The following is a 20,873-nucleotide window of genomic DNA, read 5'->3' on the forward strand; positions in this document are numbered from 1 at the left end:
GGGGGCTGATGGTGGACGAAACTCTAGCCATCACATCCTTTAAATAGGGACTTAAGCCCTAAAAAGAGGATTTGAGCTTGGGACATCGCCACGTCGTGGCCAATACATAAGCACGTCATGGCCACTTAAAATGATTGCGGCCCAAAAGTCTTTGCTACGTCATGATGATCCTCCCCACTACGTCGTGGCCACCAATATTCCATAATATTTAAGCATCAAAGTTCATACCTGGAAAACGGGTGTTACAGAAGCAAAATTCCAAAGATGGCTGGCCAAGGTGTTGGTAGTCGAAAAGAAGAATGGAAAGTGGAGAGTATGCATGGACTTCATGGATCTTAATAAATCATGCCCTAAATATCCATTTCCCCTTCCACATATAGACTCTCTGGTAGATGTAACTGCAGGTCATGAAATACTTACCTTCGTAACCCCAAATAGAGCCCTCAGACCAAGAAGATACGGCCTTCATAACCCCAATAGGTATATATTGTTATATAACAATGTCTTTTGGTTTAAAAAATACAGATGCTACATATGAAATACTAGTGAACAAAATGTTCAAGAAACAAATTGGAAAAACCATGGAAGTCTACATTGACGAAATGGTAGTAAAATACCAGAAGCTGAGAACTGTCTTCAAAATCTTGCAGAATCATTCAATATCTTGGATCAGTTCAACATGAAGCTTAACCCTTCCAAACTCCATTTTGGTGTCAAAGTTAGGAAGTTCCTGGACTACATGGTAATGAAGAGAGGAATCGAAGCTAGCCCAAAAATAATTAAGGTTGTCTTAAATTTACAATCCCCATCTTCTATCAAATATGTCCAAAGATTGACCCTTAGAGTTGCAGCCTTAAACATGTTTATCTCCAAAGCATCCAAAAGATGCAAACCCTTCTATGATGTCTTAAGAAAGAATAAAAAGTTTGAATGGACATCAGAACATGAAAGTTCATTTCAACAACTAAAGAATTATTTGTATTTCAGCCCCATTGTTGGCTAAACCTAAAGATGGATAACCCTTGTTCCTATACCGTACTTAGTTGTGTCCAAGAATGCAGCAAGTGCAGTCTTGGTCAAGGAAGAAGATGGTGCTCAACATCATGTATATTACGTAAGTAAGATTTTCATGGATGCTGAGACCAAGTACTCTCATCTTGAAAAAATAATTCTTTCTCTTGTTTGTGCTTCAACTAAATTACGTCATTATTTTGAAAGTGATCCTATTTGGGTAAAAAACTAATTATCCAATTAATAATGTGATGAGAAAGCATGAGATGTCAGGAAGGATGGCCAAGTGGTTTGTAAAATTAAGTAGATACGACTTAAGATACGAGCAAATATCTACCATAAAATCACAGGCATTAGAAGACTTTGTGGCTGATTTCAGGATCTTTATCCTGAAGCCGAGAAAGAAGTTCGGTGGCTTCAAGATATAGAAGAATTGAAGAAATGGACCCTCTTTATAGATAGAGATTCTAACTCTACAGATTCGGGAAAATAACAACGAGGCATAATATGAAGCACTGATCTTGAGTTTACAAATCGCTCAAGATCTTGTGATAAAAAAATCTTCAAGTACCTAGAGAGGATAACACATAAGTAGACACATTTTCCAGTCTTGGATCTGCCTTTAAGACTCATCTTGACATTAAGATTCCAATATATTATATCATTAAACCTACAATAGAAGAAACCAAGGAAGAGGTAACGCATGTTCAGGATCTTGGACCCAAAGATCTTGATCCTAAAGGATTTTGGATTTCACCCATCTTTCAATACCTCAAATATGGATCCATCCTTGAAAATGAAAAATACGCAAAAAGACCTTTAGAAGCAATGACACCAGGTTCAACATCATTGAAGATATCATGTTTAGAAAATCAACATGTCACTATCTTAGGTGTCTTGAAGACAATGAAGCCAAGATCATCCTCAAAGAAATTCATGAAGGAGAATGTGGCAACCATACAGGAGACAGAGCACTATTCTCCAAGATCTTGAGGACATGCTACTGTTAGCCAACAATGAAGAAAGACGCAATAAAGTATGCTCAAAGATGTGATGCATGCCAAAGACATAGCAATATCTTGCACCAAACAGTTGAACCTCTACATCCAATTATATCTACATTGCCATTCATGAAATGGGGAATGGTTATTGTTGGCAAACTTCCAATAGCACCATGTGGTAAAGTTTTCATGTTAGAAATGACTGATTACTTCTCCAAATGGATAGAAGTTGAAGCATTTGTCCAAGTTAGAGTGAAAGAACTGATATCCTTCATCAAATGCAACATCCTGACCAGGTTTGGTATCCCATCTGAAGTTATATGTGTTAATGGATTTCAATTTATAGGTAAAAGAACACAAAACTTATATGCAAGTTAGGGAATCGAGATGATCACTTCTATAACTTTGTATCCTCAATAAAATGGTCAAATTGAATCGAGAAACAAGATCATAGTCAGTAACCTAAAGAAATGACTTACAAAAAGAAAGGAAGACGGGATGAAGAATTACCCTTGGTTCTTTCAGTAGATAGGACCACAACCAAAAATTCTACAAGACAAATACACATATTCTTTGGTATTTGGGATTGAGGTTGTGATTTCGTTAGAAATCATGATCCTTACAGCTAAGACAAGATTCGAAACCAAGAAGAAAAAGATAAAATCCTAGCTGAAGATTTTGACACGGTGGACGAACTCAGTGATCTTGCCAAGATAAGGTTGGCAGAATTTCATCAAAGGATTGCCAAATCTTACAACAAGAATATTAGGATAAGATGGTTCTAGGTAGGAGATCTTTTCCTTAGAAACAATTTCGAAAATACAGTTGAACATAGTACATGGAAACTTGCTCCAAAATGGGAAAGATATTACCTTATAGATTCAGAAGTTGGAAAGGGGGCATATTGGTTATCTACCTCAGATGGTCAAGTGTTACCAAGATACTAGAATGTTATACATCTTAAGACCTATTTTGCTTAAGCCCAAGATCTTGGTCCAAGATATTCATGTATGTTTTCCTTTCCGATTTCAAATATCAATTATATATTCTCATTCTTGATACTGACTTAAGCATCAGAGGGGTGTTGGTTAATCTAACACCCACCCTTTACCCAAGATTTTTGTTTTGCAGACACCATATATCTTGACCAAGACATTAGGGACTGATCGTCTCTCCTAAGATCCAAGGTATCCAAGATGCCATCTAAGTTTTAAAGACTAACTTCCTTCTACGCGATTAGGTCGAGAAACCTCACTTGGACACACGAATTCTAGCAATAGTCAAAAGATATAGGAATTGACTTACGCCTTAGTAACCGACAACCTCCATATTACTAACTATTTGTTAGAACTTAAGCAAAAAATCAATGGAATGACATGGCTGTGTCATATAGCCGCGAACTTATACCCACAAATTTAACATTGACATGTTAAACTTAACCATAAGGGAACCTCCCAATTATGTGTAATGTCCAAAGGGAACAATCCTAGGATGAGGTTATCCCAAGATCTACAACATTGTTATATTGTCTATTGGTTTGGATATGGTTGTGTTCACTATGCTAAGAAATATAAAAATCTAAATATCTCAAATCTAAGATATAAAATTAAAATCAAAGATTCAAAATAGTAAGGGCATCCCAAAATATCAAACACAATATCTTCTGTCTAAAATATCATTCCAAGATATTACCTCAAGATAATTTTCCGAGATATTGTCTAAGAAAAAGCTTCGCTCATGATATTCCTCACAAGCATAAGGTACAAAATCCTTCGAATATCTTTAGATTCATCTTTAAGATTGCTTTCCACTTATTATTAGCTTCTTTGAACCTATTACAAACTCACAATCTTGGATCCTTATTTTTTAGAAAATATGTTACGTCTTTTAACCTTATATCCTTTGTTTAAAAATTATTTTTGATCGCCCATCAATGCCTCATCTCCTTTTACTTATTTGAAATAGTATCATTCCCTGTTTTTATCAAAATTAAACACGTTTTAGACTCATTTTCACTCTTAAAAATATTTCTTTGAAAAATACTTTTTAAATGATGGGGCTAAGAAATTATTTTCAAAAATGTTTAAATTCATTTTTAAAAGAATACTTTTCTAAAAAAATATTTTTCTTTTTGAACTATGAAATTATTTTAAATCATCCATAAACATTCAAAAGAAAAGTATCATGTATTCGCAAATATGCAGAACCTAGCCTAAATATTACATATCACAAAATGTCTTAAAACATAAACAAGATAATTGTCCAAACAACCTATCAAAAACAAATTGAAACACTTCAAGGAGCCATGTCCTCACCTTTCTCCGGACCTTCAACATCCTAGTCCTCAACATTCTCCTCCCTTACTTTCTCACTAACCTCTTCTTCACCCGTAAACTTCTTCAATGCCTTCTCCCACTTGGTCTTGTCCCAAGAATCAACCCTATTCTCCTAAACATCTTCCACTATTTTCAATCTAACTTCCAAAACCGAAACAGTTGTGAAGACCCTTTCTTTGTTCTCAATGTCATCCAATACATCCTTCAAGTCATCTCACTCCTACATCACCCTATCTAATTCTTCCTTCTTACCAGTAAGCTCCTTCACCTTCAATGCTAGCTCCTTATCCTCCCGTTTCATATCCTACTCAAATCGTTTATTGGTAGCCTCTAATTCCTTCTTAACCTCTTCAGTACCCTTCAGCATTAAGGTAGTGGCCTGAAATTCAAACCCATAGTAAATAGGTGATACCAAGAATTTACATGAAAGAAGAAAAAAACAACTTACAGATTGAGCCAACATAACGAATTTTTTTTCTTGATTTCAAAAGTATTCAGTCCCTCAAAGATCTCCAGGCCTATATCGAGAGGAATCTTTCTCTTCTTTGGCTCGAGACTCTTTGTCTTGGACTCCATTTTTCTTACACATATAGTGGAAGGCTTTTCTACTTTCACAACAGGATCACTACAACAATATGAGTCTACAGCGACAAAAGCTATAGGGACAACAAATCTCGTTGCCATAGAGGATTATATAGGGACGACAAGTCGTCACTATATAGTTGACTAATTTAGTTTGACTTCCAAACCTATAGGGACGATAAATCGTTTCTGCAAAACTGAGCGGGAAGAAAAATGAATGGCGGGTATCTTAAAAAGATGTAGGGACGACGTATCGTCCCAAACTTAAATTAATTTATATATATATATATTTTAATGCGTATATATAAGGAAAACTGGAACGACCCCGTTTTAATGGGCAGGTATAGGAAGGACTTATCGTCCCTATAGGGTTTCGCTGGATTGAAATCCCTTTTCCCAATCAGTCACCCGCAGTCTCGCACCCACAACACCTGTTTGTGAGCTGAGGCGAAATCGTCGTTTCCTGTAAGCCGATAGGGAAGATTCGATCGTCAATCGACCACCATTTCCCTCGTCAACTCCTTTAGCCTTTCACTATGATATTTTCCCTCCAGCTCAGGATTTATTCTGTTTTCTTCTAAATTGCAGGTGGTCTCATTTCGGCGGTCTCCCTCTCATTCCGGTAGTCTCCCTTCTTTCTGAAATCGGTTTTCTACTTCCTCCCAACAGGTATGAACGGTGTATGTTTTAGAATACAAGAACGTCTCCTTTTCTCGTTATTCATGTATTTGTTGTTTGGGTTATTTCCAACAATTATTCGTGTATATGTTTTCTGGGGGAGTTGGACAAAAGGATGTAAATTGATAGTAATATTATTTCTATTATTCTAACTTCTAATTCTGTTGGCAAGGACGTAGCAGCCCTAGTGCCCTACCCCTTTGTTTGTTCCCAAATCTTTTGTATAATGCTAGTATTATATTGTTTAATTTAGTTTGTTTGGATCGTGATAGCAGCCCACCTATTTTTCTGTTTTGTTGAAATAATGAAAAGAGATAGTAACAATAAGTTTCCCTTTTAATATACTTCACAGATTAGCACAGATCATGAGAAGGAAGCTCTGTTAATGGCCACATGTTTCTCACTTGATAGACTTGATACTCAACTTTTATATATTGCTTACCAATCTGATTCTAGTCCAAATTCAGCCTAATGGTTGTTTTTATGTCAATATTATATCGAACTTAACTTGTATTAACAAATTCAACCTCAAAAAAACACATCCATCAGGAACATTATCCATCTTTGTTTAATATGAATATTTCACATTTGGTGGCTATAAACAACAATCACATACAAGTAAAAGATAATGTGTGTTGGATGTCCAAAAATTAACACAAAGATCTTCAACATTTCATACCACACTTGAGTTCAGTTATTCACTAAGACACACCTTTAAACAAATAACTTTGTTTGATAATAAAATGACAAAAATGCCCCTTCCCAAATTTCCCCTGTTCAAAATTAAAGTTTTATTTTAACTAATTATGCTTTGTATGACACAAATATATGTTTTATAATTAAACATTAAACATTTAGGTATACCCCTGCAAGGAAATTAAACATTTCGGTATACCCCTGTAGGGAAAAAAATTAGTTTCTTTGTTTCTTTTAGTTTGATTTATTTTTGCTTAGCAACCAATTCAAAGATTACTTTAAGGCCCAAACATTTCAGTATATCCCTTACCAGGGGCAAAACAGTCATATAGAGATTTTTTCTTTTTTAAAGACTTGTAAAAAAAAGTAATCCTATCAGGGGTATGCTAAGAATAACAACTGCATGAGATTCCTTGTTTGATTTACTTCCAACAATTAACACAAAGATCTTCAACATTTCATACTACATTTGAGTTCAGTTATTCACTAAGACACACATTTAAACAAATAACTTTGTTTGATAATAAAAGGACAAAAATGTCCCTTCCCAAATTTCCCCTGTTCAAAATTACAGTTTTACTTTAACTAATTATGCTTTGTATGACACGAATGTATGTTTTATAATATGGAGGACAATTCAAACATATTAGTCAGCAAATCAGCAAGATCTTATATTGGAGCTTCATGATCATGTTAACATGGAGGACAATTCAAACATATCAGTCAGCAACATACTAATAAAGAAAGTATTTCTTTTTGATGTAACGTAAAAAACAATGACTTAATAAAGAAACTAAAAAAAAGTATTTCACATTGAATCACTTAATGGGGAAAAATAGGGTTGAAATCCAAAAAAACAAATTTTACAAAATTGATACTTGTGCCATTTTAACAAAATAAAATAGCATATTAACCAAAGTTTTCAAATAACTCAAACGTATCTTTGCTTTATATATGGACTAAAATTTAGGAAATAATAACTGCATTATATATACGTGTGTTTTCATTCAAGAATATGCATCTGCATTATCTATTGCTTAGGTGGCATTATAATAAATTGACAAGTGGAATATTAGACAAATCAAAAAATCAAGAAAATGGCATATGTCCAATTGCATAAGAATTTGACAAGTGGCAAAAAGTTCTTTATTTATTAGGGATATATATATATATATATATATATATATATATATATATATATATATATATGAAGAAGTAGAATGCTATAATAGATAAATGCTATAATATGCATACATTCTAATTTCTAATAATGAAACAGTTATGACTATTATTAAGAGTTGGATTACGTTGCAAAATCGAAGGTGCCCAGAGTTCATAAAAGGGCTTAACAGCTTCATAGAGATCGCCAAGAACCATGTCGATGATGAAGGCAAAACATGTTGCCCGTGTATAGATTGTGTGAACATGTTTCGGCATATTGTGACTACGGTTTATGCCCACATACATGACCGTGACTACGGTTTATGTCCACATACACGAAAGCTACCTACAATTAAAACTTACAAAGCTAAGAGTATAAATGGTTTTAATCATCTTTTTAATGATTATTAACTATAAACAAAGTATATGCGAAACCATAATTTCGAAGCTAAATATCATATTTACATAAAGACAAAAAAAAAAAAAAAAAAAAAAAAAAAAAAAAAAACAAAACAACTAGTATATATGTTATCATTGATCAACTCTCCACATCTGTTACATAACGAGGGATATCAAATTACAAAAAGAAAAAGAAAATCTGCTGATTTATGAACAAGAAGAAGAAGAAGAAGGGGTGATCTTGATGACGAGGCCAGGGAAAACATCATCGGGATCATGGATATGAGGGTTTTTTTCCACAATAAACGGGTCTCCACACTTATCGCTTATGGTGTGAAGAGTTTCTCCTTCTCCGACCACGTATATCTCATCACATGGCCGGCGGTTCAGCACCGGCAGCCTGTTTCCTCCTCCTCCGGCGGTGGTGCTGAGAGAATAACTGAAATTCTGATCATCTCTAAAAGCGCCGGTGAGCATGAGTGCTACTATTGTAATCGCACAGTAAAAGGAAAGCGCATCTGCTACTGCTAGTGTTGTTTGAACTGTTTTAGATTTCATGAATTCAGGCATCTTCTGCTTCTTCTTCTTCTTCACACACAGTGAGAGGTTTTTTGAGATAACTGAATATGTTGATCGGATTTTGATCTTCGAAGACAAAAAATCATCAACATTGAAAGAAGAGCTAAGAAGAACACCTGATCGAGTTAATCTTGGGCCTAAATACAAAGAATTCCATCAGCCCATCTGAAGATTGTTAAGATAAAAATAAGGATTTACCTATAGACATGATCAGAATCATTAACTGCCATGCATGAACTAAGATCTTCATAAAGACAATCAGCTACCACCCCAAAACTTCTTTTTTCTGCTGGAAGTTTTAGAAATTCTTGGATCTTTGCTTCGGTAACCTCTTGGGGAGGACGGAGCTCATCAAACCTTGGAACTACCCGGAATAAAAGATCAAGGTTAGCATTGAAGGAAAATATAAAGGAAAGAGACCCAAAATATAGAATCCCTACCCTCAATCAGCCAATCTTGAGAAGAAAGATATTAGCCAAGAGAACTAGTCTTAACAAAAAAAAAAATAGTATCTCCATTTCCAGTCATGATATGTAGGAGGACTTTTTAAGAATAGATAAGATTTACTAGTCTTCACTTTGAGAACCACACAAGAATAACCAAAAGTTTAGAGATTATAGACACTCGCTATTTCAGACAATCCAAAATCTAAACCTCAGACTCATTGAGATGATAAATCCATAACAAAATACACGAAGCGGCTGTCGTGACTTGGGCATAAGCAAGTTTCGTGACTTGAAAAATTATGAAATCAATGAAGGGAAAAGGAATGAACGACTGATGGTAAAAGGAAACTCATAGAAACAAACCCAAGACGAAGAAAGAAAGTCTTCCCTCAAATTTGACCCAAGAACTCTAAAGATAGTGCCATGTGGAAAATTGCATGATGATCGAAGTGAATCGATATCGACATTGAAAAAACTACTGGCTTCACTCTCATACCAGGTAATAACCCTAAATATATGAAATCCTCTAGGTTTCTCTGATCTAGCCCTATCCAGAACGATTTTCTTACCCATGGTAAAAAAAATAAGAGAATAAAACGAGTGAATGTGGAAAGAGATTACCTAAATGAACGGGAGGAAAACCTTGATAATCGTGACCTTCATAAAAGCCGAATCAAGCAAATATCAAGGAAGATCCCAAAAATATTGGAATTTTAGTTGTTATTGATATATATATATATATAAAGATTAGTTGGTCGATATTCACACACACTTTGATTTCCACTTTCTAACCGGCTCACTTGACATTTAAGCACATTTACATCATTTTTAAGATCATCTAGCACTTATAATTTTTTTTCGATTTAATGTAAGTTCAAAGGTAGGTGATTTCATCATCTCCTGAGGTTTTTATGCCAGAGATCCAAAAGATTTAAGGGCTTTCTTCCTAATTCTCTGGGTTCTTGCATTTATTTTGATTTACCTATTGTCTTTTGATCGACATCCACTTATTTCATTATTTGCTACATTGTTAACATGTTTTCATTATCAAAATTATCAAGATACTTTGTGGTATCTTAGTACATTTTTTAGTATCTTAAGCTTTATTACACAAATTCACTTGTTGAATCACTTTAACACTATTTTTTCCTAAAAATATTTAATTTCATTACAAAGTAACACACTTCTATTAAACAGTTCTCTGAACTTAACTATTTTCTTCCCAACATCTTGGGCACAACCAAGATCTTCATCACATTTCAAGATCTTAAGCACCTTACTTTCACTTACCTTATTTCAAACATCACACCACCCTAACTAATTTGGCTATGAAATTAGTTTGTTAATTTTTGACCAAAACAAACAACATGCCGCTTCCTGACGTCACATAATACTTTTTCACTAGCCAATTTCATACTATCCACCGCTTTTAGATTCACCTCAGCTGATAGATACCAATCTGACAAACACAACAAACCCTCATATAACCCTAATTACTTCTCATTCACAATAGACAAAATATATATTCTCCACCTGACTGATAACACGATGTGCTTCATTCAACTCTTCCCTCAACATTTCACAACAATTACAAGATCCCGTGACAAGTATATATGATGAAGACAAACCAACAACTATTATGGTGAAAATATATTTAAAAAAAAAAATCATACCACTAGAGAACGAACCGATAGGATTCCGAAGTCTAGCCAAACTATGTGTTTTCAGTGGTCTCGAATATTCACCAACCAACTCATGAACTAAATCACTAGAATTAGTCCATTAAAGACATGAGTTTGCGTTTACCACTTAAATTATTTGAAAACTTAGCAGAACCAGGTGCTATGCCTTAACTAGAAGTAGAAACCAAACCAATATTAACATTTCCTTCAAGACTAGGTAATAGATAGGAAAAATTGCCTTCCATAGAAACATTGCCAGGAATAAGAATTTGGTCCAAAGAAAAAAACTCCAGACCCGAACAATAATATCCCGAGGTTTAGTCTCACTAGATACGTAATGTAACACCCCCGAATTCAGAAGACCTAGAAAGGAAAGAAAACCTCCAAATCAAGAAGTGACTTGTCGAGTTGATGGGATGACTCGATGAGTAGGAGCGTGATTTGGGTCGTGGGTTAAGTGACCTACTCGACGAGTCAAAGGACTGACTCGGCGAGTTGGTCAGGGTTTGGGAAACCCTAAATACGGGCCTTGTACCCTATTTAAAGAACATTATAACACTCCATCAGCCTCTTTAATGCTCTCTCAAGACCAGAACGAAACCCTAGTGCCTTCCATGAGCTTGTGAGCCATTTGTGAGCATTCTTGAGTGTTTTGGAGCTTGAAGAATAAGGTGAAATCTTGGGATACAAGCAGAGACTAGTAGATCCAGAGACCTCTTGCATCCTTCTCCATTTTCTGGTAAGAAAGCTTCAACCTTGATCATTATGCACTTAGATCTCTTCTTTGTCAATTTTGGGGGTTTTTTTTGTCCTAGAACCCTAGCATGAGAGGAATGGACGTCCCAAGGGCTTATGTTTTTAGATCTAGCACCATTAAGGGTTGTTATGGGATAAAGGTGTAAGCTTTATGCCATAGGAATCCCCATGCAAGCATAAGAAGTGTTCTTTTGGCCTTTTTAGCTTAAAAGGCCATGAGCAGAGGAAAAAGGCGGTAGCTTTGCATGGTTATGAGGTGGTTGGGTCTAGATCTATGTTTTGGATGCTTTAAGACCCTCAGAAATCGATTAAATAGTTTGGGATAAAGAGGGACTCGACAAGTCACTCATATGACTCGACGAGTCAGGCTGTTTCCCTGCCTAAAACCCTTCTGCTAGCAGGTATTAGTTGGATTAGTAAGGGACTCAGTTAGTCTAGGTTCATAGTGGACCTGAAGATCATCATACTCGACGAGTTCAAGGAGGAACTCGGCGAGTCCAAGGCAATCTCCATAATTTATGAAGGTGGACTCGACGAGTTCAAAGGAGAACTCGGTGAGTCAGATGAAGAAGGGTCCTAATGTGTTGAAGGCATACTCGACGAGTTCAAGGAGAAATCGACGAGTAGGATCGAAGTCCAGAAGTAACCTGTGAATTGTGGGACTCGACGAGTTGATGAGTCAACTCGGCGAGTTGAAGTCAACTCAGAGCGTTGACTTTGACCAAGCTTGACCTGGTTTGACTTTTGAGGGTATTGTTGTCTAAATGTTATTTTGGGTATTAACAGTTCGGGTAGCCGAAGGATCAGCAGTTTAGGAGTCGCCTGATAGTAGTCAGAAGTGTTCAACTAGTCTTTAGTAGTGCAAGTTGAGTCTCCTCACTTTTTGTATGGGTCTAAGGCACCAATGCCAGCCCATTATGTTTATGTTTATGTATAGTAGGAAGACCCAGGGGTTAGCCCTAGGCACTTATTGTATACGTTCCGGGTTTTGACCTAATGGTGGGCGAGGCCCGAGGAAGGTTAGAATGCTAGAGGTCTTTGTGATTCTTGCATGAGTAGGTATGATAGGTTTAGGACCGGGGGTCCGATGTTGGGGTAAGCCTGTAGTATGTTAGAAGATAGTATGTCTCCTGGCCGGGGGCTCGATGCCAAGGCAATCTCGAGGAAGATTCTTATGTTGTATGTTAGATTATACTTGTTGTCTCTGTGATATTTGTATGTGCCTGGTAGGAAGGTGAGTGTGGGCGAGGTCCCATATCTCACCACTAGCTGAGTATGGATGGGGTTCCATATCTCAAAATTAGCATAGTAGGGTGAGGCCCGTGACAGGAAGGGAGTGAGTGTGGGCGGGGTCCCGTATCTCACTATTATCAGGAGTATGGACGGGTTCCACAACTTCAGTAGCAGGACAGGGGCGAGGCCCTAGTTAGGCGAGGCCTTAGATCAGGAAATAGTTATAGAGTGTTTGTTTATTAGTATGTTATTTGATTGTATGTATGTGTGTAGTGGGCGAGGCCCGGAGGTAGGTGTGGCCTAAGAGAGACAGATTTGTATACCGAGCGGGGCTCGATGCCAGGTGGGGCCCGATACAGCGGGCGGGGGCCTAGTACATGGTTATGTGTTCATAGTTATATAAATATGGTATGTGGTAGGTTGGGGAACTCACTAAGCTTCATGCTTACGGTTTTCAGTTTTGGTTTCAGGTACATCCGATAGCGGAGGGAAGAGCTCAGGGTGATCGCATGGCACACACACCAAAGGAGTTTTAGCCTGGGATGTTTACTCTGATAAAACGAACAAGTGTTTTGAAATGATACTTTGTTGTGTTATATAATCCTTTAGTTATGGTTGAAATGACTTAATACTTATGGTTTTATTAATGTTTTTTTTTTAAATTGGTCATGATTTTGGGGATGTTGCAAGTTGGTATCAGAGCCTTGGTTTGAGGGATTCGGGTACACTCTTGTGTGTGTCCGGACTTAAATTGAGGACTTGGTATGATAATTTTCAAAAGAGAATCATTTTTATAAAAGATTTCGGGAAAAAGGAAAAGAACTTTTAGAAAAGAAAAGAACCTTGAAAAGTGAAAAGAACTTTGAAAACAGAAAAAGGTGTGGTGCATGCAATCAACCGAGCTCAAGTAAGTTCTCCCAAATTACCCATACAAGTTTATGTTATGATATGATTATGAGATCTGCATGCTAGATTAGAACTAAGGATCTAGGAGGATGCCTTATGTGTCTGTTATATGTGTATGAGCCTTATGAGTTGCATGCTAGTATAGATTCCTGAATAGGGGATAAGACAGTTTGATTGGATTATGTGGTTAGTTTTCCCCCATTGTCTGAATGTTGCTTGCTTTGTGCTTATGGGACTTTTAGTAATTCGAGCTAGCTATTAAGTGAATATGATAAGCCACATGTGGCACAGGCTGGATAATCTCAGAGTGACAAGAATTGAACCTATTGCGCAGCTCTTGTCCGAGTCCGACCGTTCTAGGGATGAGTCTTTTACTCAAAGGATTATCTGATCTCTGTTGTATGTGGCTATATTCATGAGGTAGCTAGTTGACATTATTGGGAATTCCTTCAGTAGCTGAGGACGGAATGAGTTAGAGGATACCCTAGGGCAAGCCTAGGATGAGAGTAGTGTTGGGAGCAGTGTTAGTAGCAGTGAAAGGGAGTTGGTGTAGTCGAAGCAATTCTTGAGGAAAGTACGGATAGATGTGGAAGGTAGTAGGGGCCCATACTACTGAAAGCAGAGGATCTGTACTCGACTCAAGAAGGGTCGAGATAAAACCAGAGAACTTGTAGTTCGTGTGTGTGATCCCTCTGTAGTGATGTGTATTCTGATGGTTGTTATGGCATGTTTTCAGCATGGTGACATTGCGTGAGAGACCGGTGGGCGGATCAGGCGCCGGAGAGGGATCAAGCTCGGGTTCAGGAACCGAGCAGCTCGAGGAGTGGATAAGGGAGTTTGTATCAGCTGAGATTATGTGCAACATTATAGACCAGACTCCTGTGATCTTTGGCACGGTCAAGGAGGGCATACTGGAGATTTTGGATGAGAGGCTGGGAGCCTTCCGCATTGAGATGATGACCATGATGGGAGTGCGTTTGCTGACATTTCGAGAGTTCAGAGCTTGTGGAGCTCCAGATTACCATGGGGCTAGAGATCCCATTGCTAGTAGCAGATGGTTGGCTGATGTCGTCAACGCTTTTCGTTCTAGCCGATGTCCCGAAGGGGACAAAGTTCGACTCACCTCCTGTCTCCTGAAGGACAGAGCACATGATTAGTGGGAGGAGGTTGGTCATGCTATTGGGGATGATGCCACATTGGACGCGATGACATGGAGCAATTTCTCGGCCAGGTTCAAGGCCGAGTTTGCACCGGTGATTGAGGTGCAACAGTTAGCTAGGGAGTTCCAAGATCTACGGCAGACCATAGAGACAGTGGCGGAGATCACCGCCAAGTTCAGGGAGGGAGCCCTTCTGGTTCCGTAGTATGTGGCAGACGAAGAGATGAAGAAGGCTAGGTACCACGAGATGTTGAGGAGTGATATCAGTCAGTTCGTGAGTCGGTCCAGCTGCAAGACGCTGGAAGACATGATCGCTCGGGCCAGAGAAAGAGAGACTGATTTTGAGACAAAAAAGAAGAGGAAGCTAGCAAAGGTTCAAGTATCTATGGGTTCGGGCAAGAGGCCCAAGACATCAGATTCTAGATCGAGAGGTCATCAGGACTGGGGTCGCTGTGGCAAGTGCGGCAGGATGCACGATGGTGCCTATAGGAGCGCAGTGGTGGTGATTCAGGTTGCTTCAAGTGCGGCCGGATCGGTCATTTTAGCAGGGATTGTACCGCTACCACCACCCAGGGATCAGACCCGATATGTTTCCATTGCAGTCAAAGGGGCCACAAGAAGGCCTAATGTTCAAGTTTTCTTTAAGCAAGGACAGGTGATGGCACCTACCCCTGCAACTTTGAGGATCACCGACGGCCGTCAGGGCCGGGCAGAGGTGCTTGCGGTGAGAAGTAGGGCATACCAGTTGGTTTTGGAGGAGGTGCGAGCAGCCCCCGATGTGTCAAGTACGTATCTTACTTTTCTTTGTCAGCTTATGTTATGATTTTATTGTTATGGTTCTGCATCGGTGTTGGTAAAGGTATTTCTAAATTTGTGTCCTGCTTGTGATTGAGTTATATGCCATCTGCATACCCTGGATTTTAGAATGGTAATTAGAGGTTGTTCCCTTTTTTGAGCAGGTTACTTAGGATGCAGTAATTGTAGCATGCATGAGTGGGACTCGGTAGTGTCTCGCTAGTTTTTCTGGGGGAGGAACCATTTGGGGACTTGGTCGATTAGATCACCAGAAATGGTAAGCGTGGATTGGCAACATGGTGGCCAGAGGATGATAAGAAAATTGGAAGTTCCTTCCAAGTTGTGAGTTGTGAGGAGCTAGATGAATCGAAGTGGGGGAGAGCCACCCGAGTGGCCCAGGGAAGAAGTAAGTGCAAGTATGGGTTGGGAAACCAGGTCGGAGATCTTCCGGAAAGGCACAAGTTTAGTTAGGATATAAGACTACGAGATAGTCGCAGCATTCCCCAACAGTGAATCAGTGAGGCAAGTGTTATGAGACTGCGAGTAGGCTGTAGCATTCAGTAATAGCCTAGTTAGCGGATTGTGGGCGAGGACCCGTATCTCCTAGTTCGTGGAGTGTAGGCGGGGGCCCATATCTCAGAATTAGCATGATAAGAATCAGGAATGAATAGCAAGTTGAGATTAGAGGAAGAGTGGGCCTGCATAGCCCTGGATAGGTGAGACCTGTGGGAGAGGCCGCTCCGAAGAATAGTTTGGGTGAGACCCGTGTACTTATAGCAGCAAGTGGGACCTGGTAGAGCCCTTAGGGTTAAGGTAGGGGATCAAGGATCCCAGATTTTCTAGAGCCAGAGTGGCTAGGTTGGTAGAGCAGTTTAGGTAGTCGTAGTACCTTCAGAAGTCGCTGACAGCGACTAAGGGATTGTTCTTGCGTTCGGTAATCGGTAGGGGACCGGTATTTCGGGTAATAGATCAGTTGGGACCAGGGTGGTCTCAGTTTATATGGAAGGCGGATGAGAGTCAGTAGGACTTCAGGCAGGAGTAATGATAAGGGATTTTGTGAGTAGAGCAGTGAGCTTATCAGGAGATGCTAAGTCACTCACGGCGGGATTAAATAATCTCAGAGTAATTGATTTGACTCTGTGACGTAGCTCTTGTCTGAGTCTTAACTATTATAGAGAGGTATCTTCTACTCGAAGGATTATTTGATTCACATGTTGGGTGGAGCTTTCAGTTTTGGAGCATCGAAAGTTAATCATTCAGTGGGTAAGGGTGTGATGGCCAGCACTGGGAGTGGCCAAGATTGCAGTTTCAGGAGAGGATTTGTCCTTGATGGAGTTAGGAAAAGTTGTTGCTTATGGCAAGTCACCTTGGGAAGGCCAATGACGGCGCAGGGAAAAAGGGTGAACCCCTTGTATGTCAAGTGTAAGTGCTCAGGAAGTACCGGTTGAGTAAGAGTGTTGTACTCGAGGGTAGTAATGATCGGATTATTCTGAAGGTGATATTTTCAAGGATTGGGCCAAGCAGGCAAGGTATCCGACGATTAGAAACGTCGTGGGAGGTTGCATAATTGTTAGCCGGAGCGGTCCTCCGAGGATTGGACCGAATGGGCGAAGTGCGTAACTAGTGGCAAGTTGTAAGTGGATTGTAAGGTAATCGTCAGTGGCGGACTTCGAGGACGAAGTCTAGTTTAAGTGAGGGAGAGTTGTAACACCCCAAATTCAGAAGACCTAGAAAGGAAAGAAAACCTCAAAATCAGGAAGTGACTCGTCGAGTTGATGGGATGACTTGACGAGTAGGAGCGTGATTTGGGTCGCAGGTTAAGTGACCTACTCGACGAGTCAGAGGACTAACTCGGCGAGTTGGTCAGGGTTTGGGAAACCCTAAATGCAGGCCTTGTACCCTATTTAAAGAACATTATAACACTCCATCAGCCTCCTTAATGCTCTCTCAAGACCAGAATGAAACCCTAGTGCCTTCCATGAGCTTTTGAGCCATTTGTGAGCATTCTTGAGTGTTTTGGAGCTTGAAGAATAAGGTGAAGCCTTGGGGATACAAGAAGAGACTAGTAGATCTAGAACCTCTTGCATCCTTCTCCATTTTCTGGTAAGATCTAGAGACCTCAAGTAAAATCCTACCTTACCCACCTGAGGCTCAAGGATCAAAACGGGAGAAGGGGCTACAAAAAGTTGTATATGTCAGGAAAATGGTAGTCAGAAACGTATCGTTCCAAGATTACTTGTCAACATCGGAATGAATTGATGACTTGTCAATGGCCACGACAAAAAAGGAACTTTAAAAATACAAGAGTACATGGTGTGAAGAATGTTCTAAACCAACAATATTTGATATATAAAAAGAGGGACCGGCTAAGCATTAATTAAGAAATATAATCAAAAGCCAGATGTGACAAAGCAACGACTATCAACATTTAATGCAACTGCAACGCGTCCATGTGACATGTTTCTATTACCACAACAAATTTAATCCAAATGACAAAAATTGGTGTACAATTTTTATCATTTCAATGGAGGACTTAATGTTGTACCCGGATCGACAACATTGGAAATACCGACATGCATTACCACACACAACAATCCAAATCATTACTTTCCCAATCATAAATATAACCTCGGGTACATAGAAATATACATCAGGCAATAACTCAACACAAACATATCTTGAAAAATAAGCAAGGTATAAATACTTACAATAACAAAACATTAGGGGTATAAATGGACAACTTGTTTTACCCAAGTATTGCATAAGACCGGGTAAAAGGCTCATTCCAACTCTTCTTCTAGAGGCTTATAAAAGTAAGACATCATCAAAGAGAAAGCCTCAGACTCACTATTTACCAAAAAGATCGTTAATTCATTATATACAAAAACACAATTCACATCTAACTTAAATATCGGAGAACGATAGAAGGGGGGAGGGGAGGACCTTGGTATAGCTCATGACATTTCTTGTTTATCTACATAGATCACACGTAGCACAAGCCACCATTGACGACGGGGAGAGAGGTGTAGCATCTCCCCTCCCTTCCTCCCCCCCTCCCCCCCCCCCCCCACCCACACACACACAAAAAATATTGATAATAATAATAATTAAATAAATTTAGACATACACCACAACTTTGTTATCAATCTCTTGGACCTACCTCAAACACAACCTTGAAATCTCATAGAATTTGATATATATCCCTTAGAATGAAAAGACGAAAATGAAATTAAAGCTAAAAGGCAAGGGAAGTGCATATGTAATGCAACTTTTTTTTGTTCATAAGGTTTTATTGCAACTCCCAAGTTGTAATAATTAGCTCTAAAATACACATTTAAACATCCATGGGATGTATGGTATTATTTTATATATGTCTAAACTTAAGAAAGTAAAATATGATACAATATTATATATACATGTTAAAAAAATATTTATGCAGTCTCGGATAGTATCATTGTACCATATGTATCAATTTCATCAACAATAAAATTATATTACGTTGAAAGTTCTAAGTGTTCTAGGTTTTAAGTAGGGGTGAACAAAAACCGAACCGACTAAAGAAAAACCGATAAAACCGCAACCGAAAAACCGAAACATATGCAAAAACCAATGGTGCGGATTTAATTTTTGCAAAAACGGAAGGTCAACGGTGCGGTGTGGTTTCTATCCTAAAAACTGGTCCACCAAAACGGAACCGCACCGCAAACATGCATAGTAATAAATCAATCAATGTATATTATATACATGCTATTTAAAATAGTTATAAATGATAATATATTTATTATATGTTTATTTTTGTGTTTGTATAAGACTATATGGGGTGCAAAAGAAATGTTTTATTGTTAGCCAAACGTACTAATCGATTACATGTAATAAGCTTGTAACAAATTAAGTCAAAATCAACCAACCTTCAATTATTAATTAGTTTGTGAAAATGGTCACAAGTTGTATTTTAAGCGACTTATAATTTTTGATTATGTAATTTTGTTTTGAGCTGAAAATGAATGTATTGAAAAAAAAAACAGCACAATACAAGCTTATATGCACATGGTTTTCAGTTCTTACAGTTTTAAAAAACTTCACCAAAAAACATAAAAAAAAAAAAAAAAAAAAAAAAAAAAAAAAAAAAAACTGCACCAAATTTTTAACACAGTTTAAAAACCGAACCGATACAAACCGAAACCGCATTTAAAAACCGAAAAACCGAATCATTGCAAAACCGCACCCAACGGTTTTAAAAATGTAAAAACCGCACCATGCGGTTTGCGGTTCGCTTTGGTCTGAAAACCGCACCATACTCACCCTAAGTTTTAAGGGTTCTTTTCTTTTTGTAGATTTTCTATCAACGGTCTTATTTATGGCTTAAATTTCTCACGATTTATAAATCGAACCTTAAGGTGGATTATTGTATAATTATGACAATTTTGATACTTATGAGTAACAAAATGTGCGGATCAATGAAAAGTTATTTTAGTCATTTTAACATGCCATGCTCTTTAATCGGTATTACCTTAAAATGAAAAAAAAAATCATAAAAATTAAGAGAATTATTAACTAAAAATGGAGTGAATCACTATTTAAGCCTTTGACTCTTTAAAAGTGAAACATGTTGAGAGTGGGATTTGAACCCACGCCCTTTCGGACCAGAACCTTAATCTGGCGCCTTAGACCAACTCGGCCATCTCAACTTTATTGCTATTGCTTCTTTTGTTAATATATGAATATGTTAAATTATCCCTTGAGAATCCAAACCCCATGTAATAACTGATCATCTTATTCAGAGCATATCAAAACATGTTATTTATGTTAAGTATCGATTTGATTCATCAATGGCAATTATTTAACGATTATTATGTTCTTTGTTTTAAAATTAAATATACAATTTCTTTAATAAAAAGGTATTGAAGTTTTGAATTTCAATTACCAAAATGATACATTAAAAGTGTACAAATATAATATATTATTTTGATGTATTTTTCAAGGATTTTGATGCGGAGCTGGATTTTGGATGTAAGAGTGGAGCATTAGAGCTTAATGGACTTAATATAATTGAGGATGCTTGAGAATGGAAGGAAGCAACTTGGAATGAAGTTTTGATCCCGAAAAGCGAAAAATGCAAAACACAAGTTTTGTTCTATCCACCAAACTCGACCATGCTGATATAAAATGGGATTCTGAAGGCTAGTTGTATGAAGCTCAAGAACAATCGTGCTTCTAAAGCATGAGTCGTGTTTCCTCCCCGAAACCCATTTTCCTAGTTTTTGAAGATTTCAAAGATTATTATTTTTGTGTCACTCAAACACGAGTTGTGCTTCATGCCCATGTTCCAAAAAATGATCTCGATTTTGCATGTACATTATTTAAACACGTCTGGATTTTACTCGCAGTCGAACACAACCATGTTTCCCAAACTTAGATTTTAATTTTGTAATGAATCGATTTTTTGTGCAAGT

At 38.0% G+C, this 20,873-nt stretch overlaps 1 protein-coding gene and 1 non-coding gene across 4 annotated transcripts; both read right to left on the bottom strand.

Annotated features, from left to right (window-relative positions):
• Positions 1-7,992: 7,992 nt before the first annotated feature.
• Positions 7,993-9,589, bottom strand: LOC145054678 (uncharacterized). 3 transcript variants are annotated; one of them, XM_079002919.1, is made up of 3 exons: positions 9,511-9,589; positions 8,642-8,807; positions 7,993-8,580 (listed from the first exon to the last, which is right to left on the bottom strand). In XM_079002919.1, exons 2-3 carry the CDS (start codon positions 8,691-8,693, stop codon positions 8,072-8,074), a joined length of 561 nt encoding a protein of 186 aa, XP_078859045.1. In that variant the 5' UTR covers positions 8,694-8,807; positions 9,511-9,589; the 3' UTR covers positions 7,993-8,071. The 3 variants fall into 3 exon arrangements, with proteins under 3 accessions (XP_078859045.1, XP_078859043.1, XP_078859044.1); XM_079002917.1 differs by lacking the exon at positions 9,511-9,589 and adding an exon at positions 8,884-9,442; XM_079002918.1 differs by lacking the exon at positions 9,511-9,589 and having other exon boundaries at positions 8,642-9,442.
• A 10,438-nt stretch (positions 9,590-20,027) lies between these two features.
• TRNAL-AAG (transfer RNA leucine (anticodon AAG)) lies at positions 20,028-20,108 on the bottom strand. The gene has a single exon. It is a non-coding gene; the product is annotated as a tRNA-Leu (tRNA).
• Between the last annotated feature and the right edge of the window lie 765 nt (positions 20,109-20,873).

This window comes from Lactuca serriola, chromosome 5 (genome assembly GCF_051521515.1).
Source record: "Lactuca serriola cultivar US96UC23 chromosome 5, Lser_US96UC23_V15, whole genome shotgun sequence".
Classification (NCBI taxonomy): Eukaryota; Viridiplantae; Streptophyta; class Magnoliopsida; order Asterales; family Asteraceae; genus Lactuca; species Lactuca serriola.

Bases quoted from the DNA above. Each gene is read 5' to 3' on its own strand.
- LOC145054678 (XM_079002919.1), bottom strand. From the start codon at position 8,693: ATGAAGATCTTAGTTCATGCATGGCAGTTAATGATTCTGATCATGTCT. The intron at 8,581-8,641 runs GTAAATCCTTAT...CTTTGTATTTAG, and splicing joins GATTCTGATCATGTCTATAG to GCCCAAGATTAACTCGATCA.